At 36.9% G+C, this 23,478-nt stretch overlaps 1 protein-coding gene across 7 annotated transcripts in view; it reads left to right on the forward strand.

Annotated features, from left to right (window-relative positions):
* The window catches only part of macf1b (microtubule actin crosslinking factor 1b), a 34,168-nt gene extending 11,380 nt beyond the window's left edge, over positions 1 to 22,788 (forward strand). For 3 of the 7 annotated variants that reach the window (XM_046846805.1, XM_046846804.1, XM_046846807.1), the window contains 39 exons: positions 2,120 to 2,761; positions 3,064 to 3,120; positions 3,218 to 3,388; positions 3,972 to 4,138; positions 4,226 to 4,385; positions 4,480 to 4,564; positions 4,653 to 4,885; positions 5,041 to 5,160; positions 5,301 to 5,408; positions 5,570 to 5,788; positions 6,867 to 7,070; positions 7,507 to 7,738; positions 9,087 to 9,313; positions 9,505 to 9,627; positions 9,733 to 9,834; positions 10,300 to 10,401; positions 10,506 to 10,670; positions 10,786 to 10,941; positions 11,376 to 11,570; positions 11,829 to 11,957; positions 12,137 to 12,307; positions 12,407 to 12,562; positions 12,662 to 12,868; positions 13,994 to 14,113; positions 14,272 to 14,441; positions 14,558 to 14,717; positions 14,849 to 15,043; positions 15,454 to 15,579; positions 15,668 to 15,811; positions 15,914 to 16,102; positions 16,186 to 16,300; positions 16,387 to 16,553; positions 16,801 to 16,963; positions 17,805 to 17,959; positions 18,067 to 18,141; positions 18,227 to 18,344; positions 18,435 to 18,598; positions 18,810 to 18,927; positions 19,849 to 22,788. In XM_046846805.1, the coding sequence (XP_046702761.1) occupies positions 2,198 to 2,761; positions 3,064 to 3,120; positions 3,218 to 3,388; positions 3,972 to 4,138; positions 4,226 to 4,385; positions 4,480 to 4,564; positions 4,653 to 4,885; positions 5,041 to 5,160; positions 5,301 to 5,408; positions 5,570 to 5,788; positions 6,867 to 7,070; positions 7,507 to 7,738; positions 9,087 to 9,313; positions 9,505 to 9,627; positions 9,733 to 9,834; positions 10,300 to 10,401; positions 10,506 to 10,670; positions 10,786 to 10,941; positions 11,376 to 11,570; positions 11,829 to 11,957; positions 12,137 to 12,307; positions 12,407 to 12,562; positions 12,662 to 12,868; positions 13,994 to 14,113; positions 14,272 to 14,441; positions 14,558 to 14,717; positions 14,849 to 15,043; positions 15,454 to 15,579; positions 15,668 to 15,811; positions 15,914 to 16,102; positions 16,186 to 16,300; positions 16,387 to 16,553; positions 16,801 to 16,963; positions 17,805 to 17,959; positions 18,067 to 18,141; positions 18,227 to 18,344; positions 18,435 to 18,598; positions 18,810 to 18,927; positions 19,849 to 19,874 (6,258 nt within the window). In that variant the 5' untranslated portion in view covers positions 2,120 to 2,197 and the 3' untranslated portion in view covers positions 19,875 to 22,788. The remainder of the gene's footprint in view (positions 1 to 2,119; positions 2,762 to 3,063; positions 3,121 to 3,217; positions 3,389 to 3,971; positions 4,139 to 4,225; positions 4,386 to 4,479; positions 4,565 to 4,652; positions 4,886 to 5,040; positions 5,161 to 5,300; positions 5,409 to 5,569; positions 5,789 to 6,866; positions 7,071 to 7,506; positions 7,739 to 9,086; positions 9,314 to 9,504; positions 9,628 to 9,732; positions 9,835 to 10,299; positions 10,402 to 10,505; positions 10,671 to 10,785; positions 10,942 to 11,375; positions 11,571 to 11,828; positions 11,958 to 12,136; positions 12,308 to 12,406; positions 12,563 to 12,661; positions 12,869 to 13,993; positions 14,114 to 14,271; positions 14,442 to 14,557; positions 14,718 to 14,848; positions 15,044 to 15,453; positions 15,580 to 15,667; positions 15,812 to 15,913; positions 16,103 to 16,185; positions 16,301 to 16,386; positions 16,554 to 16,800; positions 16,964 to 17,804; positions 17,960 to 18,066; positions 18,142 to 18,226; positions 18,345 to 18,434; positions 18,599 to 18,809; positions 18,928 to 19,848) is intronic. The other 4 variants (XM_046846810.1, XM_046846811.1, XM_046846808.1 and 1 more) reach the window with 3 other exon arrangements.
* The last annotated feature ends 690 nt before the right edge of the window (positions 22,789 to 23,478 follow it).

Below are 23,478 nucleotides of genomic sequence, written 5' to 3' on the forward strand. Positions count from 1 at the left end.
ATATATATATATATATATATATATATATATATATATATATATATATATATATATATATATATAGAAAGAGAGAGAGAGAGAGAGAGAGAGAGAGAGAGATAGATATCCTCTGAAAATAACTCAACATATAGCCATTGTTGTGAAAATCACTAGCAACAAAACAGAGTACACCTAAGTGAACATGGCAAAACTGGGTCCAAAGTGTCAATATTTTGTGTGAGCACCATTGTTAACCAGCACTGCCTTAATCCTCCTGGGTTTGGAATTCACCAGAGCTGCACAGGTTGTTGCTGGGATCCTCTTACACTCCTCCATAATGACATCATGGAGCTGCTAGATGTTAGACACATGGAGCTTCTCCACCTTCTGCTGGAGCATGCCCCAAGGTGCTCAATAGGGTTCAGGTCTGGAGACATATTTAGTCACTCGATCACCTTCACCTTCAGCCTTCAGCAAGGCAGTTGTCACCTTGGTGGTGTGTCTGGGGTCGTTATTATATTAGAAAACTGCCATACAGCCCAGTTTCTAAAGGGAGGGCATCATGTTCTGCTTCAGAATGTCACAGTACATGTTGGAATTCATGTTTTCCTCAATGAAAAGCAGCTTCCTAGTAACAGCAGCACTCATGCAGTCCCAGATCATAATGCTGCCACCACCATGCTTGACTGTAGGCAAGACACAATTTTCTTGGTTCTCCTCACCAGGGCATCGCCACACATACTGGACACCATCTGAGCCAAACAAGTTTATCTTAATCTCATTAGACCACAGGACATGACTCCAGTATTTCATGCTCTTGGACAGATTGTCTTTAGCAAACTCCTTTCTTGTGAGCCAGCAACAAGATACACAAATGTGTATGTTCCTGTCAAGTATACAAAAACATGACCATGGTGAATAGGACATGTGGCTTTGCATAGTAAACAACATACAGCTGTCATCACTTAGGGTGTACTCACTTTTGTTGGCAGTTACTTTGGCAATAATGTCTGTATGTTGAGCTATTTCATTTCTGTAGTTTTGTCCCTTTAAAAAGATATACCAAAATGGGTGCTGAAATGTAAGAGGTGTACTTACTTTTGTGAGATACTGTATACATACAGTACGATTAATACGATTAATTGATTAAAATTGTGTGTAAATATATATATATATATATATATATATATATATATATATATATATATATATATATATATATACACAATTTCAATCAATTAATCATATGATATAGACTGACCTGGCTTGAACTACATGAACAGGAGCAGCAAGATTTACTTTTTTAGCAAGATTTACAGCCATTCATTGGGTTTAACTGGTAGGATTTTGTAAATTTTTCAAAACAAACTTTTTTTTAGAATTATTGAATTGAATATTGCATAATTTTGGGTTCAGTAGCAGCTAGACTCTTCAGAAAAAAAGTTACAAGAACATGACAAAAAAGGCATATTTTAGTCTTGCAGTTCAGGAAAGGCTTTTTATTATTATTATTATTATTATTATTATTAATAATAATAATAATGTTGTTGTTGTTTATCATATATTGTTTTTACAATATGTATTTCACTTCCTCACATAATTTCTGGCACTCATACTAATCTCTGCTAAAAGAATAAAAAACAGAACCCCCACCTTTTGAGACAAGGAAATATAGCAGCATTTTTATGCCTGTCATATTTGATCAGGAGATAAATGGTTTCCCAGTGCCTTCCTGGGGCCAACTCTGGCAGGGGACACTAATTCTGGCAGCCATAGAAAACAGTGGGAATCCTGGAAAAGCCTGCCAGATAGAGAAGTCTGCCACTTGCACTTCTATGCCACAAATTTTCATTAATGTGTTTGTGTACTATTGCTTTTGCAACCATAATTGCTTGTATATTTTTTTAAATATGTAGTGGGTTAGAACTAAAACCTAGTTTGTCCTGTGTCCTTTATTTCTACTGTTTGTTTGTAGATGGTATTGCTTTCTTGGAATTAGCAATAGTTAAATTAAGTTTTGTGGTGTGCAGCCTGTATTAGATTTCTCCACAAAGAATTTGAGGTGGAGAGGCAGAATTGTTTGGGATGAAGGATAATAATATATGCAAGTGCACTCATGCTGAGCACCCTTTTATTTTAGGTAGCTGAACTGACTCCTGCATGCATGGCCCAGGGGCCTTCTTGCCTCACGACTTACTTGCCTGTAGGCTGAAGGATCATGGGTAACCTCATAAGTAGACCTAGCTGCCTGGGTCAGAAGTCCAAGCAAGTGAGGTCAAATGAGGCCTTCCTTAAAGAATGCTACCAGCGACAGAGGGACTGGCCTGTCCCAGAGCCTTCTAAGGAAGGAAGGAAAATAGAGAATGTGGACCAAACCTCTCCACAAGTTCCCACTCCAGACAAAAACAGGAGCTCCCCTGCTCCTACTGTCACAACCACCAGCACTTTAGATAACGCTTGGAGAAACACACCTTCCCCAGCCAAAACTCTATACAATGGATCTTTGCCCAGGAGGACCAATGTTCCTGAGTACAGGAGATCACCTCTGGGACAATGTGGAACAGAGGAGACAAGAGGCACCTTGCAGAGAAGAGACTCTGGAAGCCCATGGTCATGGAAAACTCTGAGTTCTCGAGAAGTCACAGAAGTCACGGAAGTGACAGAGACTATCGTGACAGAAATTGTGGAGGTGACTGAATATCCAGCAGGACAGCAAGGCGGAGATCCTATTATTACCAGGACAGTTAGGGTCCTCACAGGAGCGGCTGAAGAATTAGCAGAGGTTGTTCTGATTTTTTGTTTGTTTGTGTGTTTGTTTAGATTTCCAAGTATTAGGAATTTTCATTTGATGCAAGGAACTACTTTGAGAATAACATCTGTTTTGTGATCAATTTTGACAATGCAGTGTAAAATTACTCATATGATTATATATTAGTTATTTATTTTCTTGGTTTTTTGTTAATGGGAAAATATTTGCTCACCAACAGTTCTACTGGATGGGTGATGCAAAAATACCTTAGATTTTCTTAATCTCATATTTATTACTCAAATAACAAATAAGGAACTAATATTTTTTGCTCACAGCTGCAAAGTGCTGGAAAGTCCAGTTTGGAGAAGGAATTAAGTCTGGATAGATGGAAGGTGTTGTTAAAATCTTTACTTTATTTTGCCATCAAAAGACTGGCACCTGAAATATCTAATGTTAAGTTCCATGAATTCTTGTCATTTTTTTTTCCAGAGTACCAGAAGTACTTTGGCTCTGACTGATGGATTTGGGGATCCTGAAATGTTTAAGCAAAATCTACAGACACTGTTAACATGGGTTTGTGAAATTGAAGAGCTCGTGGCAAATCAAAAACCTCTCTCGTCGGAATTTAAAGTAGTGAAAGCTCAGCTTCAAGAACAGAAGGTGTGCTTCCATTCTTCTCCATAATAAAAAGCTTATATGATTTTATGGACTATCCTACTTGTAGAGCTGTGTATAAACGCAGGAGGATTTTCTAAAGCACTTTCTATTGTGAAACAATAAATGCAAAACTTCTGTGAAGTTTGTGCTGACAGTGAGGTTCTTTTGTGTACAGTTTCTGAAGGGAAGTTATTCACTTTTCAGCGTGGAATAGCGCCCCTTTGTTAGAGTAGTGAGTAAGGTGAAACATGCCTGGTTAACAACAATGAGGCCTTGATACATGAGACAAACCTTTGACTTCATGGGCAAAAACACAGAGCAAGGAGTGAAAGTGCTTCATTTTCAGTCTGCATGCTTTTTCCAACCTACATATTCTCTTAAATATAATGTTTTTATAGTGAAAATTACATTTTAAATTTACAAAGTCTATTTGTGCATTGTAAAAATACAGCAGTATTTGTGAATAATGGCACACACACTTATAGTAAATCATCTACCCACACACAATCCCATAAAAAATAAACATTTTAGTACTTTTGCTAAAAAAATATTTTTGCAAATATTGTGGATTTTACTTGTCCAACAGCTTCTACAGCGTCTTCTAGAGGACAGGAGGTCTAGCATGGAAACTATGATGCAGGAGGGCCCACTTTTAGCAGAGGGACTTCTGGAGGAAGACAGGGATAAAGCAAAACTCCAACTTTCCCAACTTAAACTGAAGTGGGAAGCCCTTCTTTTAGGTGCTAATAGCAGGTCAGCATGATGTCCTTAAAGCTCTTTGTGTCTACTCAATGAGTTATTGTAATCCCTTAAGAGCAAAGGTATGTATTATGTTAACAGGAGACAGCGTTTGGAGCTCATTTTGCCTCAGGCTCAGCTCTTTCAGGAGAGAATAGACAGTTTTCATCAGTGGCTGATATCCATGGAGCAGGACTTAGCTGAACTCCGTTCTGCAGAGAGAACAATGCTGCATTTGCAGGAAGCCACTGATCAGGCCAAGGTGATTAAACAGATGTTTGAGGATCTTTATATATTTTCTGAACAGTATTATTCTATTTTGTTAGTGACCTTTTCTTTTGTTTTATTATATATAGGCTGTTATGGAGGAAATACAAGCAAAGAATGCTGACTTAGGAAAACTTCAACAGTGCTGTCATGATTTTATGGAGCATGTCTCAGGTATCATCTCTCTAAGTCTTCATTAATCATCATTATAAAAGTGATTAGAAAATATGAAGTCTGGTCATTTTAACCCACTCTTTCACAGAAGAGGAGTCACAGCTGGTACAAGAGAAGGCAAACAGCTTGCGGATCCGGTACTCAGTGATCTGTTTAGGCAGTGCTGATGTTCTGCAAAGGCTGGAACAGGCACTGGAGGCATCCAGCCGATGCACCTCTAGTCAGGAAGACCTCCATTTGTGGCTGGGCCGCATCGAGAGGGAACTTCTGGGAACAGCGCAGACTGGAGATGCAGTTCTGTGTGCTGCTGAGAGACAGAGAGTAAAAGCAATATAAAACCCATTTTACTCATTTACATATAATTTATTGTACATTTTTGATTATATTCAGCAATAAATATTTTGTTGTGTTTTTTTTTTTTTTATGTCGGTGTATTTCTAGTCCTTTGATATGTTTACGATTATATTTCCTTATAGTTGGAACAGGCAGTTGAAAAAGAATTGGCCTGGTTTAGAACTACAACCCAGGGACTGGAGAACCTCAGTGTCATCCAACTGGACCCTGATGTTATTGCAACCCAGCTCTATGATCAGAAAGTGAGTTTTTCTATAAGTTTCTATAAATTGTAACTAAAAAATTTGTGTTAGCACCCCTTTTGTTGTATTAAACTTGTATCTTGTGTGTTGTAGAATGATGTATCCTGAATCACTGGGGATAATCTTTTTTTTCCCAACAGATACTTGCAGTGGAGATTCTTCAGCACAAGTTTAACATTGAGAAAATGATGAAGGTTTCTGAACTCTTACACACATATTGTGAGAGTGAGGATATGGAAAGCCTTCAGGTAGCAATTAGGGACATTTTTCACATTATAAACAATTTCTAGAGCTGTTTATTCTAAAAGTTACCCTAGCATCACACTTTTTGTGTATATTTTACAGAGCAAACCTAAATACCCAGTAACCTGTAATTTCCTTTAATCATTTAGTTGTTTTCATTCAACAGACAAGTCTGCATACTCTGGAGGACCTTTGTCAGATAACTACAGGCACTAATTCCCATGTGGTGCTGCAGCTGGAGCATGCTCAGTCTCTCTTGTCCCAATTCTCAGAGGGCTTTGCTGAGGTGGTGCCATGGTTACAGGAAACCAAAACCCTTACTGACCAACTTGCTTTGAACACCATTAGTTATGAAGCATTCAGAGAACAACAGGAGCTCTTACAGGTACTACAAAATCTGGCCTCTCAAGTCCTCCTTTTTGTTCCAACAGTCAGTCCATTGTTTAGGACTTTTTTTATGTGCCAAAGCTTCCCTATTAGGTCATCCTTTGAAAGATGATTTGACCCACTTGCTCTTACCAGATGGTTTGCAATCACAGTACTTGTATCTTTGAAAGGAGTTTAATTTGGAGGATGTACTTTCTAAGGCAACTAAGGAAGTACAGTCTGCCACAGGAACTGTTGATACAGTTCTACACTGCAGTCATTGAATCTGTCCTGTGCTCATCAATCACCATCTGGTTTGGAGCAGCAACAAAACAGGACAGAAACAGACTGCAGAAAACTGTTAAAACAGCAGAAAAAATCATTGGTGGCCCCCTGCCCACTCTCCAGGACTTGTACCATACAAGAACCAGAAACCGGGCAGGAAAAATCATTAATGACCCTTCACACCCTGGACACAACATCTTTCAGCTCCTCCCTTCTGGCAGGCGCTACAGAACTTTGTTCACTAAAACTGCCAGACACAGGAACAGTTTCTTTCCCCAAGCAATCACCCTCACTAACAACTGACCATAATTATATTCCCTGCTCACATCTATGAGTACTGCACAGAACTGTCAGTCATCACATTCATTCAGTCATCACATTATCTGTATATGTTGCACACACTATTGCTTCTATATACTATTGCTTCTATATACTGTACAAAGTTTTATAGTAAACTCTCTCATCATACCTGGCACACAATACTGTCATTTGCACTACCATGCACTCCCACACTTTATGTACATTACTGGTCTGTATCCCTATTTATTACCCACACTGTCTATACTGTCTCATATTGTCTGTATTGTCTTGTATAGTCTGTTTTTGTCTTGTCGTGTCTGTTTTGTCTTGTATAGGTTTTTATTTATGTCTGTACTTTTGAGAGTAACAAACAGCTGGAACCAAATTCCTTGTGTGTGTCAACACACTTGGCCAATAAACCTGATTCTGATTCTAATTCTGATTCATTTATTTTTAAATGTCACACAAAGTTCTCATAATTCTCACTAATGATTACTTCTGTTGCTACACAGAGCCTAAGGGAATCTACAGCTGAGCACAAGCCTTTAATATTCCGATTAGAAATGTTGGCCAAGCGTCTATCAGACCTGAGTCCTGACCAGGCACATCAATACTGCCAGAAAGCAGCAGAGGCTGAAGAGCACTACCAGACAATCAGAAACAGAATTCGAGAGGCTGCTGCAGTCCTTGAGGAGTCTCTGCCACGGTATACACAGGTAATATACACAAAGAAGCACTTTTAAAGACTTATACACATTAAAAGTGTAAAAATGCATAACTACCTCAAGGTTGTGTCATCATTTACTCACTAAAATACAAAATGAAGAGTTAGTTAATTCAGCCAACGTATTGATCAGGCTAATCTCTAATATATGTGCACAGTAAATTCTGGAGATTAAAATGTTTATTATAAGGGATTGTGCTTCCTGTTTTTGTTCATGTTTCTCTGCATTATATCAAGGTTTAATTTATTATGATGGAAAATATTTCTAATGGATAAAAAACAGATGTAAAAAAATTCCCATATTGCAGACATTTTAAATAACTTAATGTGTGCTAGCAAAATCTGCAGCTGAAAGCAGAGATAGACTCAGACATGTTTTTCTCACTGCTGTGCTGAGAATTTGACCAACCAATATCTCTATTCTTCAGCTGAATGAGAGAATGATTCTGATAGGGGAAAGCCTGGAGCGTCTGTACAACCACATGCAGGCCACAGTGATTCTGCAAGGTCTCACCCCACGTATTCAGGAGCAGGTAAAGGACAACAAGAACACTATGGCTGAGCTCTCCAAGCTGGAGCTGAGCCTGAACAGTGTGAGGACTCAAGCTGAGGAGCTGCTGGCAAACACACAAGGAGCAGGAGCCAGCTCTATTGGCACAGGTAATCGTTTTTTTTTTTTTGCAGTGGCGGGTTGTCAGGGCCAGCTTCAACTTTCACATCATGTGATACCAGAGTCAAAAATATGTATTTGCCTTAAGCCTTTACAGTCAGCAACTGTTTGCTCTTGCAGTGTACAGTTCGTGGTGCTTGAAGACTGTTGTTTAACCAATCAGATTGCGGGTTTGCAACTCTGAGGCCATCTAGAAGGCATTTAATCACGTCTTTTAATTAGATGGTTAAAGAGTGCACCAGTCAGAGCTAGCAATAAGCTACATAAGCTCAAACATACTTATGTGAATTTAATAGCTGTCTATTTCACATTCCACAATGGCTGACAAAGGAAAATAAATTGATTTGGTTGCAGATATACTCACAAGAACATATACGAGATGGACTTTTTAAAAAGTTGAACATCATTAGAAAAAATCAGCCAAAATAGGTCAAAACAGTTGTTAAACTTTTATACTTTTCTGTTTTCTTTTTTATAGAATTTGCAATAAAACACACGATTGGCTTCAATTAAAGTCCTCAGAAAAAACGTAATGCCTGGAAATAACTGCACAAAAATGCATGGAAAACCCATTTTAAGAGATTGATATTGATGCTTTGCTAGTGATGATTTATGCAGGGCAGCTGTGGCTACAAAAAAAAGAGACTTACTGAATTGTGTTCATTTCGTTTCTTGTTTTAGCAATGGTATTAATTCTCGCTGCATGAGATACCTGTTCTTTGTTATACTGTGTTTTTATAATATTGATGCTTTCTAAGCTTTGGCATCATAATGATGTTATTAGGAGGTGGATTTATTTATGTAGGACAATACTGAAAGCGTGTGAAATGTAACCATTTGGTTTTTGTACATGAAGGAAGGCTTTACATTAGATTTTGCAGCATGCCTGGTCGGATCTGTCCACACAGCCACAAGAAAACTGTGGTCAGGCATTGATGTCAAATGAAAAGATCTGGCATGCAGTGGGTACTTAGATCAGTGGGGTAGAGCTCAGGAATCCATGCAGGCCATACAAGTTATACTGTACAAATCTTGGCATAGCATGTCATGGCATTTGTATTATCATGCAAGAACAGTTTTGGGCCCCTCAGTTTCAGTGAAGGAAAATCTTAATTCTACAATATACAAAGGCCTCCTATACAATTGTGTGCTTCCAAGTTTGTGGCAACAGATTGGGGAAAAATCACATACGGGTGTGATGGTCAGCTGTCCACATACCTTTGACAAAATAGTGTACTTGTTACATTTCCTGTCAATGTTTTAGAATAACTAACAAAAACAATTATCTGCTTTTTGAAATGCAATTTTATTTCTTCCCCAAACTCTGCTTCTCTGCAGCTATTCAGAAGCAGGTAAGCAGCCTTACCAGCCAGTGGAAGGAGACCCATAAGCAATGTCAGGAGAGGGAAAAGTGGCTCTTCAACCTGCTTGATTTGGCTACAAGGTTCTGGAATGAAGTAAGCAGCATGACAGTTGGGCTAAATGATGCGCAACAAACTCTGCTAGATCTCAACTCAAGTAGAACAGATTCTGAGACCATCCAGCAAAGCCTGTTGACAATGCAGGTAATAAATAAAAATGCATACATGAGAATGTAAACAGCTATAAAACTGACTAAACTAGATTTGAATATATAAATGTCAAGTTTTTGGATGAAGTAAGGTGAACCGGATTGGAAAATTGTTGCTGCTGAACATATCTCTAAAATAAAATTTAACTCAAGTCTTTCTATCTATTTACTGTGCTTCATTTACAGACTTTGAGAGAGGACATCGATGGTCTACAAGGGGAACTGGACACACTTGGGGTTTTGGGAATGGAGCTAATGTCTGCATGTGGAGACACAGACAAGCCAGAAGTCACAAAAAGCTTAGATGAGGTCTATATTTCACATATGAATATTAGACACCAATTGCTAAAATACATGTTATACTGTGTAAGGCTAAGGCAGACCCCTGTGTTTGTGTTAAATCAACTTTTTTAGCTCTACTGCACATGGAACAATCTTAATAAGATCTGGACTGAGTGCCACAATAAGTTAGAAGAATCTCTACAGTTGGCACTGAATTATCAGGACACCCTGCAGGTATGTGCTTAATAAAATCGAAAAGTCAGATTTTGGTGTTATATATGTTTCCCCTCTTCACATTGTTCAGAATAGTTTGTCTAAGTATATATATATATATATATATATATATATATATATATATATATATATATATATATATATATATATATATATATATATATGCTAATGTGTATAGTACATACTGGTAATTTATTCCATAGAAATTGGCCTTGCTTTTTCCTTGCGTTCACGTTGCTTCATTGTAATATCTAATAACATATCTAATATCTAATAACATATATAATACAAAACTAATTAAAGGCATTATAAGGATAGAATTTCTTTAAAAAATTATATTCGATTTAACTTTTAATCACCATTCCACTCTACTGACTTCACATGGTACATTTATAAACAGGCGGCTGATTAAAACAGCATTAAGGGTGCAGCAGCATACTAACAGCCTTTACATTCTTTTTATAGGGTCTATTTGAGTGGCTTAAGTCAGCAGAGCTGAAATCCACTGAAGAGTTCTTGGTGGGATCTGATCTTGGATCTGTCAAAGAGCAGCTGTGTGGTCTAAAGGTGAGCTGTATTGCCCTGGAGACAGTATACTAAGTACTTCTAAAACTAAAAAATTCTTGACTGTTTTCTTTTTCTTTTTTTCATTTTCATTTTACTTCCTTCAGGAGTTCAAGCGGGAATTATACCAGAAAAAGATTGAGATTGAGAGTTTGAACCATCGTTACGTGGGTCGCCTCTCTCCGGGTTCTGTGCGCCCAGGGTCTGCCTCACCACTGAGGGATTTTCGTCAGCGCTGGGACAACCTGGAGTCGGAGACTGTCAGCCGACAAGTACGATATACCTATAGTTACCCATCAGCCCTTTACACTGGAAATACTTCTATGCATTTGGGATGAAAAGCAATGTTAGTTTATGGTGGTGCTCATACATTATATGTTTGAACAGCACCAGTTGGAGTGTGCACTGCTAGGATTGGGCCAGTTCCAGAACAACTTTGATGAGCTGCATGCCTGGATCTCCCACACTGCTGAACTGCTGCAGACATCTCGGCCCATCAGCATCGACCTACAGACCTGTGAGATAGAACTTGCCAAGCACAAGGTATATACAATCTACACCGTATACTTATTTTTGTGCTTCTCAAATTGGGCTTCCAGGGTCTGTGAAGCATCGGCAATGAAGGTCATAATAGGAAAATTCATCACAATTATTTTATTTATTATTAGGATTTAATATTTGCTAACATTGAAGGGTCAGATGGATGATATAGATTTAATAATTCAGTAATTCTTGACTCATAAATATGACTTTAAAATGTAAACAAAATAATATTGCACATTTTACAATAATGATTATCAAATAAATCTGTGCTCATTAAATAAATCAATGGATTATAAAAGTTATAGGCTTAATTGTTGTAATAAAAACAAAAGTTTGACAAAACACCTTTTGGGTTTTCAGTGTGCATGACTTTAATTTGTACTAAACAGGAGACAATATAAAGATAAATGAGGTCATCCTGACTGTGTGTGCAGGTGCTGCGCAATGATGTGATGTCACATGTACATACTGTGGAGTCTCTGAACCAGGCAGGAAGGGTCCTGCTGGAGGGCACAGGAGAGAGCCCTCAGGGTCTGCAGCATCGGCTGGAGCAACTGAACGAATGCTGGGAGTTTGTGCGTTCTGAGACAGAGCGCAGGCAGCTGAAGCTGGAGAATTACCTAAGTCAAGTAGGTGAAGCACCAAATAAGTCACACATCCACTGTTTACATAGGCTGGGGTTAAGACAGTTGGTAAATTGTCAGGTTAGGGTATGACTGCATTTCACCAAATTCTATATGTTGATACATTATTACAGGAAGGTTATATGTAGAATGTTTGGAGATATAATTTGTAAATGTACAAAACTACTATGCTTTTACTTTTCCTTTTTTTCACACCTGCTTTCAGCATATGCATGACACATTATCTCGAACTCTTCCCCACAGGTTCAAGATGTAACAATGGAAATCCAGGATCTTCTGCAGTGGATGGAGTACACAGACTTAAAGCTGTCCTCCACTAAAACTGTATGGGGAATGCCAGACTCTGCCAGTGAGAGACTCAGTGCTCATCTGGTAATGCTACAGATAATTCAGATTTGCAAACTGTGCATGCTACTGCTTTCATACCTGTTGACTGTATATGTTGTGAATGATCATACAAATGGTTACATTTGTCATTGCTCATAAATCAAAATATATCCTTCAGAATTTTTAGAAATGGACTTTGGATTTGGTCTGTGCTGTTGTTGCAGGAGCTGTGTAATGAGATGGATTCCAAACTGCATGCCTACACAAATATCCGTAATGCTGTCCACAGGATGCTGGAGGAAAGTAATGTGGCTCATGGCTCCAGCACAGAACACAGCTTAAGCATCCTGGAACAAAAGTGGAACACTGTTTACGCAAAAATGCAAGATCGAAAGGTAATCGAATTTGATCATTTAGAAATGGAAATGTTCTGTTCGATTTTCTTTTCTGACATTGTAATTTTTTTGTCTTTATTTTTGGGTTATTGTCCCCAGTCTAAGTTAACAGAAGGACTTACTTTAGCAAAGGAGTTTAACAGCAATATCCAAGATCTGCTGACCAAAATGGCAAAGTGTGAAGAGGTTATTAATGCCCTACCTACTCCCAGCTTCATCCTAGACACCATTAGCACCCAGCTTCAAGAACACAAGGTTTGTTTTTTTTGTTGTTTTATTTTAGTAACAATGCAAATGTCACTAATAAAATATGTGCATGTGTTGGTTTACTTTATATATCTTTTTCTATAATAGATGCTGGTTAGTGAGGTCCAATCGTATGGAGAAAAGAAGACTTGTGTGGAGAATGCAGCCTCTCAGCTGTTGGAACTGAGCAGGAAAGAGGACTGTGATGTAATACAGAATCTACTGATAATGGTTCAAGACCGCTACAGGAAGCTCCACCAGCACACCAGTGAGAGGGGGAAGACTCTGGAAGATGTTAAGAAACAAGTTAAACAGGTAGGCTCACGCCCCACATGCACTAGAATAACTAATATAGTAGCATATAGTAGAAACAAAAAGCAAGTACATCTTCTGTTAGTGATTATAATTTATCAAAATTTAACACAGCACTGTTGAATTCTTCATTTCAGATTGGTCAAAAGGTGTCTATTAACATGCTTGACATGAGATTAACATCAGATCTGACAATAATGCAAGATCATAGGTTGACTTATAAGTGCTGCAACGAATAATATATTTACCGCTCCTTTGAATATGTTATCATTTCTGCTTACAGAGCCACGTTTAGTGAATGATCCACATAATCTACTAATAATAAACATAAATTTACAAACAATTCCTTTATGAAGTGAAAAGGAAGTAATATAGTAACGTGTTCTTTGTGGAGACATTATAAAACCTCTATAGAGGGAGTCTAAGATGTCAACACAATAACTTTAAGTTTGATAGTATGAAAAAAGTGATTAGGATTCTGTTAGGATTACAAGCTGCAGGATTCTATGCTATTCATGAGAGAGAAAAGAAAGTCTGAAAATGTAATGACTGTCTGTAACTGCTATAACATAAATGATAACAGGAACAGATGTTGTCCTACAGACAACAAAGAAGTATGACATGTTCCTTAATTAATACAAATTGTTAATTGTTAAAAAATGCAAATGGTCAACTTTGGCATGGTAACAGTAGCTTTGTGTTTAGAGTATTTTATAATTCACAGGGGTATAACTGGTGTCAATAGCATCAAACTCAACAGACTCAACAGTTCACAAAACATATAAAAGACCAAATAGAAAGAATAGAATATACAAAAACAAAAGATGTATGTACATAAAACATCACACCAAGATACTTACAGACTGTAAGTCTTTAACTATGCAGATAAACTGTATACAATTATATTACACGTTTAAAAATGTACATTATATTTAGCATATAAAAGATTATGGACTGGACAAATTTTGCTTCATTAGACATATCTAAAATAGTAAGCATTAAATGAATAGGGGAAAAAAATAATTTTTAAATTGTATGATAAATTGTGAGATATAATACAACATATTTCTATTCTAGCCATTATTGTGCATGAATTTGCCTAAAACATTGTGTGTGTTCTCCGTACAGTTCAGTGAATCCTGGCAGCTGCTGATGGACTGGATGACTGAAGTGGAACAGACCCTGGACACACATAAGGAGATCGCTGTTTCACATGAGGAGATCAAACAGCAACTCACTGAGCAGAAGGTAACATTATGTCACATTATATCATTACTATTTTGCATAAAAATGCCCAATGCTTAACAAAACTGTGTTTGTGTTACTAGAATACAGTATCCTTTTAAAAGCAAACCTGCTAGACAGGAGGGATTATTTAGGTCAAACAATGTGCTGTGCGTTCACAGGAATTCCATAAACTCTTTCGCTCAAAGAGGCCGATGTATGAGGCCTGCTTGAAGAGGGGTCGCACTCTTTTAGAAAAGACTCAGAATTCTTTAGACACCCAGCATCTGGAGAATATGGTGTCTGAACTCAGAGACTCGTGGGATACCATCAGTGGCAAATCTGTGGAGAGGTAAATCTTACCACCAATTAAAGCAGCTCTGTTTATGCATAGAAAATGGTGTTCGTCAATATAATTAAAGCTGCAGTTACATCAATATTTTGCAAGAAATTATGTAATTTCTTTAGGCAACATAAATTGGAGGAGGCACTGCTGTTTTCTGGAAGATTTAGTGATGCCCTCCAGGCACTGAATGACTGGCTGTACAGGGCAGAGCCACAGGTTGCTGAAGATATGCCTGTTGGTGGTGAAAAGGACTTGGTTAATAATTTAATTGACAAGCACAAGGTAGTTTCTAAATACATGTTACTGTATAATTTTTTTTTCCCCCCAATACAAATCTTGAACACTTGGGTACAGTGCAGAGTGACTAGACCCATTACACTTTGTCTTAATTTTGGCTTTAATCTATATTTTAGGTGTTCCAAAAAGAGCTGGGAAAGCGGGCAGGCTGTATTCGCACCATAAAGCGTTCTGTGAGAGATTTAACTCGTGGAAGCACAGCTGATGCCCACTGGCTGCAGGAACAGATGGAGGAGCTGGAGGTTCGCTGGGAAGCTGTGTGTAAACTCTCAGTCTCCCGACAGACCAGACTGGAAGCAGCACTACAACAGGTATTCTTCAGTGAATTTAAATAAACATCTAACAGAAACTGAGACAAACTTTTTTACTTAACGATCTATTAAAAGAATGAACTAACTAGCTAACTATATACTGTATATACAGCATATATTAATATATATATATATATATAATGTGTGTGTGTGTGTGTGTGTATATATATATATATATATATATATATATATATATATATATATATATATATTTATACACACATATATAATCTCAACACTCTGTAATTCACCAAAGTTAAGAATTAAATAGCACTATGGCATTAATATAATATCACTTTGTGAAGTGTTATATTTTGATTTTTTTTAATATTTAGTACTTATTGTTAATAAAAATATAAATAATATTAAAAAGATATAAATAGTAACCTTTAAAATCTGTTCACTCACAGGCAGAAGAGTTTGATAGAATGGTTCACTCCTTCCTTGATCAAATTGCTGACACTGAGAGGGATTTGAAATATGGTGTACTACCTGAAGAAGAAGAGGCTCTAATAACATTTCTCACACAGCACAAGGTAGGAGGGTCATGAGAGCAGTTTTGTAGGAAAAAGCATTGTATATCATGGCAGATTAAAACCTTAATAATATACTTATTTTGAACAGGAGTCACTGAGTTCTTTAAGTAGTCATCAGGTGGCTCTGGAATGCATACAATCCTTAGGTGAAGAGATTCTTTCTTCCTGCCATCCTGACTCTGTTATTACTATCAAATCTTGGATCAGTGTAACCAAAACCCGCTATGAGGAGGTGCGTTACTCTACTACAGTAGCATCCAAACAATCAGAAATCTTTATTTATTTTTTATATCATCTTTGTTGACTATGCGTATGTATACATACATATACTCAGGTCCAGACATGGGCACAACAGCAGGCTGAGCGAATCCAAGCTGCGCTTTCTGCCTTGGAGGCTGAAAGAAAGGAAGTGCAGTGCCTTCTGAACTGGATCTCCTCGGCTGCAGAATCATTGAACCTCAGAGACCAGGAACCTTTCCCTGATGACATAGGGCAGACAGCAGAGCTCTTCACCCAGCACAAGGTACAAAGTTACCTTTACTACAAACAAATGGTTGCTGTGGTTACTAAAAGCTGGTGAATAAAATTCATTGTATCTCCTTGTAGGTTTTCATGGATGAGTTAAAGAGTAAAGTTATAGAAGTAGAAAACGCCACAAAATCCTGCAAACATAAGCTGATTCCTAAAAAGCTGGTGTCTCCGAGCCATAAGACACCATACAGTAAGTGGGAGCCAAAAACCATTGTGTATTTTAGCTTAGAAAAAAATGGAATGCACTTTACATGTTTTTGTGTGCTGTGTGTGCAGAAAGAAGAGGTCCAACAAAGAACCAGACCACAGTTTCATTGCCCCTGGAGAATCTGGAACCTCACACACCCCAGTTGTGTCAACTGGTCAGCCAGTGGCAGAAACTGTGGGTCCAGGCCCACAGCAGACAGACCAGACTTGAAGAGCACCAGCAGAGACTTAGAGAGGTCATTAAAGTCAATATGATTCTGTGTTATAGCATAATCACATCAAATATTGTATGAACTCACTTCCTTGTCTCACTGGGTCCTTACTTGCGTTCCTTACTCCCATAGCTACATACCTTTTGTTGTTTTATTGTATTAAAGAATACATAGCAATTTCTGAATATGCTTAAAGATGAATAAAGAAATAGACATTTAAAGGTTTATGGTGTAAATCCTTTAAATAAAATTGTTTATTTTTGGTTTACAGTTGGAAGAGTTTGCTAACTTTGACTTTAACATCTGGCGCAAGAGGTACATGCAGTGGATAAGTCACCTCAAGTCTCGGATTTTAGATGTTTTCCGCAGCATCGATCGAGATCAGGATGGTCGAATCAGCCAAAAGGAGTTCATCGACAATGTTCTAGCATCTAGTAAGCAGTACAGTACCTACCGATTACTTACTTAAACTCTCAGCACTTATCGGCTAATGCATACTTATTGTGCATAATTAAAACACTTTTTTGTATAATCTAACACACACACACACACACACACACACACACACAAACATGTAGATTAAGTAAGCAGTTTCACAATAAGAAAGTGATATGCAGTAGAGGTTGGCTCGCACCATGTGCTATGTCACCTCATTGATCCTTTGAGACCATTGAAGTAAACCACAACCTAGAGGTGGAGCTGTTGGCTTTTCCTTGGGGGCTTAAGTTCAAATCAAACTGGAACAAACTGGAGTGCTAACTATGGAGATGATTTGCTTGGCTTTTTCTCAGATGATTGAAAATAATAATAAAAATAAATAAATAAATATATAAAAAAACTTCAGAAAAGACTCACAGCTGGAGTATGTATTTCATATTTTAGGGCACATTTTAGTTGGTGCCCTTTATCCCAACAGAAATGGAAGTGGCCCAGCTCACTAGTTCTGCTTTGTTCAGGGCTGGGAGTGGTTAGTTCTCATCTGCATGAGCTCAGGTTCTGACTTATACGGGTAGGATAGCGTAGATCAAACACCCTGGTTGTCCAGGTGAGCTTTCACCTCTATAGCTCTGTGAAAACATTTACATTTATTTTTATGGCATTTGACATTGTGTGGGATTGACCTGTGACATTTTTTGTGTAAATATTCATGTAATTTATTGAATAATAGTGTTTCAGGTGAAAGGCTGTATAGTAAGCTGGGACAAAGATAAAGACGAATTTAATGTAATTGAACAGTATATAAATAAAACATTGACTTGATTGATTTAATTATAGAATTTCCAACCAACTCCTTGGAAATGGCTGCTGTTGCAAACATCTTTGATGTAAATAGCGATGGCTTCATCGACTACTATGAGTTTGTCAGTGCTCTCCACCCAAGCCGAGATCCCTACAGAAGGACAACTGACGTGGACCAAATCAATGAGGAGGTGATTCGATCTGTTCAGATCAACATTTATTTTCCCATCAACAAAAATTATTTTGAAGATCTTCTAAGATTCATTTTCATTTTAAATAAACGCCCACAATTTCCTAGGTGAGCAGACAGGTGTCCCAGTGCAGCTGCCCAAAGAGGTTTCAGGTGGAGCAGGTTAGCGCTAACCGCTACAGGGTAAGAGAAAAATCATATTTCTCTAATCACAATGTATGCCATATCTGGAAACATTTGAAAAGTAACACAAATGTATCATCCACAGTTTGGAGACTCTCAGCAGTTAAGAATGGTGCGTATTTTAAGAAGCACCCTCATGGTACGAGTTGGTGGTGGATGGACGGCCCTGGATGAATTTCTTGTTAAGAATGACCCTTGCAGAGGTGAATAAATCTCTGTTGTTGTTTTTTTTTTTTATTAAAAGTGAATCTTATATGGGTTTTCAGAAGCAATTACCGTTATTTCTTGAACAGTAAAAGGTCGGACAAACCTGAAGATAAAGGAGAAGTACCTGTCACCTCATTCTTTTGAAGCATCTGGTTGCAGAGGAAGCAAAGGGATGACAGTGAGCAGATCAAACTCTAGCCTGAGTTTATACAGCAGTGCATCAGCTCCTAGTAGTCCTTTATCGCGAAAGGTCAGGTTCAGATATTTTTTTTTATTAACAACTTTCTGTATAATCGTTTAAAACCCTGTTGATGTCATAAAAACAAAACTGTGCAAATCTAACACTATTAGAATAGTAGCATGAATAGTAGCATGTGTTTAGAATAGTAGCATGTGTTTTCACTTTAGTCAAGCCAGTGTTTATTTCAGTCATTACACATTTTTACATTTGTCTTATGTAGGCACTGTTACGGAGAAGTTTCTCTGGGGAACGATGTATTCGGCCAAGGAGCTCTATAGCTGCATTAGGAACAGACCAATTCTCTCCAGCAGGAGATGATGATTCTCCTTCACCCTCAGGTTTGTTACTTTATACACTCTGCAAAATGATAGACCAGGATCTGATCGGATTTAACACATTCTCTGGACATAGAGCATAAAGTGCCTTCATACACATATGCCAATTTTTTAGGCATTTTGCATAACCTGGTCATCGAAGCTTACAGAACATCTGTTTATTGTAAATAAGTCAGTATCAAATTAGTATGGAATATCAGCCAATACACAGAGTTCAGTATTGTATTATTAATAATGAAAACAGATCATGTGCTTGAACATAGAAAATGTGAAAAATAAAATTCTTGAAAAAATTCTTGAAAAAAGAATTTTTTCAAGAATTTTGCTTGAACATAGAAAATGTGAAAAATAAAATTCTTGAAAAAATTCTTGAAAAAAGAATACGCTTTCAAAAATGTATAGATAATTAACAAATGTGTAAAATGTATTGTGAGAAGATTTTATTTATCATTTAAAATGAAGTCAGTGGAGGTGTCAGGTCTTTGAATCAGGCAATAGGTTTTCACGAGAAAGTTTTGTGGGCAGAATTTCTAGGTTTCTTGGTAACATGATGAACACTGTTTCGGAGTATTAATGTCAAAAGGGAGAAAAAATATAGCCTATTTTTATCTTCCATAATACAAATTAGGGCAGAAACCTCATAGACATCCCACAAGATTACATAAAATGTTGGCGGACATCCCCCAAGATTATTTAAAACTATAAACAGTGTCATTCTTAAGTACATTAAAACTGTAATTAAATAGTTGTATTGTTAAGGCATGACACACTGTGGGACATGCTGTTTTGGGAAAATAAAACAGTTTTATTGTGGTCAACTAAAGTCCTAAACTTATTTTTAAATATATTTCCCCTAAATATCTAATCATCCTTAATGTTTTTTCTATGTTCATGACTGTATTCCTCCTTCTTTTTGCACTTCAGAAGAAGCTGAAAGAGCACCCACATGATTGTACCTTCAACTCCCAAGATAAAAAAGCAACAGGACTCAGGATCCTAATCTTAGAAGACCAGAAAGTGTTACAGGCCAAAATGAAGAAACTTGTATCACAGATCCAACAACATACACATTGGACTTCACACATTTCTCCCACACTAACCGTGGATGATGGACATGTTTTTTTCATTTAAGAGCTGGTGGATCATGTTCCCAGCGGTACAAAGGTGTGGTGGGAATGCTATCCACAGTCAGGAATTATGCAACCTTATTCCTTCTCATAACACAGCATTCTGCCAGCTTCTCAAGTTTGTAATTATATATTTTGTTTTGTTAGATTTTCTTTCTTTTGCGCAAAGCAAACAGTATATCCTTCTCTCATTTCTGAGAGACTTAAAGTGTTGAAATGTTCTGCATGGGTTTTAGCATGAATGATGCCTCTGCTCTCCCAAATCCCAAATATTTTGGCTTTATACTAAATAATGTGCATACTGAGGTCCTTTACTGTGAGGGTGTGAGCTGCAAAAATGTATTTCCTGGAAACACATATACGCACATATTCACACATCAGTGGTCTGTTACAGAAATATTGTCAAGACAGCCTGCAGACACTGATGCAAACCAAAACGCAGACCTCGTTCAACTGCCTTAAGGCTTGAATGAATGTATTCTGTATTATGATGTATTCTATACTCTTAAAAAAATATATATATACTAAAACAATTTGTATTGAACTTTTGTAAGTGTGGTTGTAGAATATCCTCAGGTTTGATGAGTTCAATATTTTAAGCATTAAGCAGCAAGTTGACCCTCATTCAAATGTACACTGTAATGTTGGTTAGAAGACTTATAGACACAGAAAATCCAAAACGAAGTTTTTCATTGCATTTAATATAAAATGGATTTGGTTTTCTCTGTAGCTCATGTTAATGTCTTTGTAGACGAGTTATATTTCAACTTGTATTCACGCATAGATTTCTAAAATAAATCATTTTGAGCAATCAACTTTTAAGTGTTTCCCTAAGAGGACATGAAAGTGTAGGTCTCCGTGAGATTAGCAAAAAAATGAATTGTCCAACACTGTCCACTGTCCAGTTTTCTGCCAGTCCTAAACTGTATTTTATTTAAACCAAAAGCCAAATGTACTCAATCTGTTTTTTTATCGTGCCTGCAGTGCAGAGTCCTGTAAAGCTATCCGTTTTATATCTACAAGAATGTTTTGGTTGTAGACTTTGGCTCATATAACATTACATGCATGTGCCTATCTTTACATATACAATGTGAATACTTCTGAAGTCTCTGGAACATTCTTTTGTTTTCCACTGACTGCAGGAAAAATGGTGCAACAATGAGTATCTATACAAAATTCATGTTTACAAAATAAAGAAATTGCCACTGTACCTTCATTCATTATATGTATAACTACTGAAACACTGGAGCTTTTTTCTGGCTGAGCACCTTTTTGGTGACCACCAACAACGCACTGCATGTACTCACTCCAGGATTTTTTTTTTATTTCATGGTAGGAAAATGCCACTAATAAGATGTTTCTTGTAAAATAAACCATTTTATAGAATGCTGTTTTTAATATGAAGAGTTTTTGAACTGTTCTTGAGTTTGTTCTTCATTGTTATGTAATGTGATCTAATTATTCCTATGTAGTAATGTACACATAACTACATTAAAATAAGCTTTAGTACATACTCACAGAAGCTGAGACCCTGCTTTGGCAAAGTATAAAACCCTTTTACAACTTTATGCCTCTACTCAGTGAGAATATTTGTTCTGGAAATATCATTTTATTTTAACACACAAAAAGGGAAGAAAACAATTTAGCTTATGTAACTAATGGTGATTTACATGTGCTGGTTTTTGTTTTTCTAATGTGAAATCATAATCATGAAGCTGGTTATAAAGTGTTTACTGTACTGTAGCTACTGAAATGAAGTAGTGAAGGAAATGACGACTTCCTTACTGGAAAAGGCTGAGAATGAATTTAATTAAATTAATTATTTCAACAATGAACATGGTCTTAAAACAGCTTTACACAGATAATGTGGTGAAAAAATGAATAAGATGAATTGGCACCCAGTGGTGTACAAAAATGTACATTGGAAGAGTTTTTAATGCACTAGGCACACAAATTATAGATTATTATTACCATGATTATAATTACCAGTATAATCTTTTTTTTTAATAAAATAACATATGTATGTAAAATAATAATAAAACATAATTAACAGAGTACAAATAAGCCATACAACTTGTGCATTATTTGGCCATTGTATTGTTTTAAGGCTTAAATGATTCCTCGAGTAACTCGAGTAATTCGAATAAAAATAAAAATAAAATTCGTTTAGTCCATTTAACTACATCCGGGGCGTTGTGTTTCCCCACGGACCATGAACTCTGAAGCGCTCTGGACAGGTAAACACACGCTTCTGAATAAAAAAAAATGGAGGAACGGCGAGAAAACGATTCATTTCTAAGCCTGTTTCCGCCACATTGAAGACCTTTCCGACTAATTCCGACCTTTTTATTTTTAAAGCCAATCAGGCTAAACCCCATGTAGTGTCAGAAACATTTACACATTAAAAGAAATTAAGCTACACTCAATAGAATCACATGATATCAAACTGAGCCTCTGATCCCTGGAGAGAACTCTGTCTAACAATCAGCTCTGAAGGAGACACAACAAATCAGATGAAGAAGAGGAACCTCGTTTATACACCAACAGTTTCAAACTTTAAACCCCCAACGTGGTCTTCGGTGGATGCACCAGAAATGTTTTTTGTTGGACGACAGAAAGTTTTTGCGATCATTTTAAACTAAAACATAAACACCGTACAGTGCGTCTATTTTTTATTTATATATTTGTGTTTGCATTTGATGTATTATGCCAATTAAATGCACTAAATGGGTTTAGTTTTCACAGATATTCTTGTATGAAATTTCAGCAATAAATGCTAAACAATTTTTTAAAAAGGAAACAAATTACTTGTTCATTTTAAGAGGCATGTCTTATTTTCTCTTGTATATTAAATATTGCTCTTTAATAAAGAAAAAGTACTTCTTATCCGATTACTCGATTAATTCGCTGGAGTAATCTTTTGGATACTCGATTATTAAAATAATCGATAGCTGCAGCCCTACTTGTTTGGCAGTTGCCTTACCTTATATTACACATGCAAAGACATACATTTCTCAGCATATTAGGTGAAGAGATTGAGTACTGTAGATACAATATATCATGCATTAAAACAAAAAAAATTAGATTCCTAGTGAAGCTGATCTTCCACATTTTGTGTCTGCAGTCATGAAAACAGCCCACGTGAAGAAAACTAATTATGCAAAGTATTCAGTTTTGGAAGTCAGCTTTAATGAAAAAAGAAGTAAAAAGATTTCCAGTAAAACTTCCAGTATCAGGCCCCAAATTAGCCTGCTTAAATGCTGTCTCAGTTTATGCAAGTAGCTTAATTATACATCTGTGGAGAGTACAGCGCATGTAATTACAGGTGCATACAGTTTATATTTGCAGATGAATGCTGTCAAGAAATTTTAATACTTCCAATTATTTACCTGCACCTTAACTGGAATTCTCATTTGGTGTGATATTA

This window comes from Silurus meridionalis, chromosome 4 (genome assembly GCF_014805685.1).
Source record: "Silurus meridionalis isolate SWU-2019-XX chromosome 4, ASM1480568v1, whole genome shotgun sequence".
NCBI lineage: Eukaryota > Metazoa > Chordata > Actinopteri > Siluriformes > Siluridae > Silurus > Silurus meridionalis.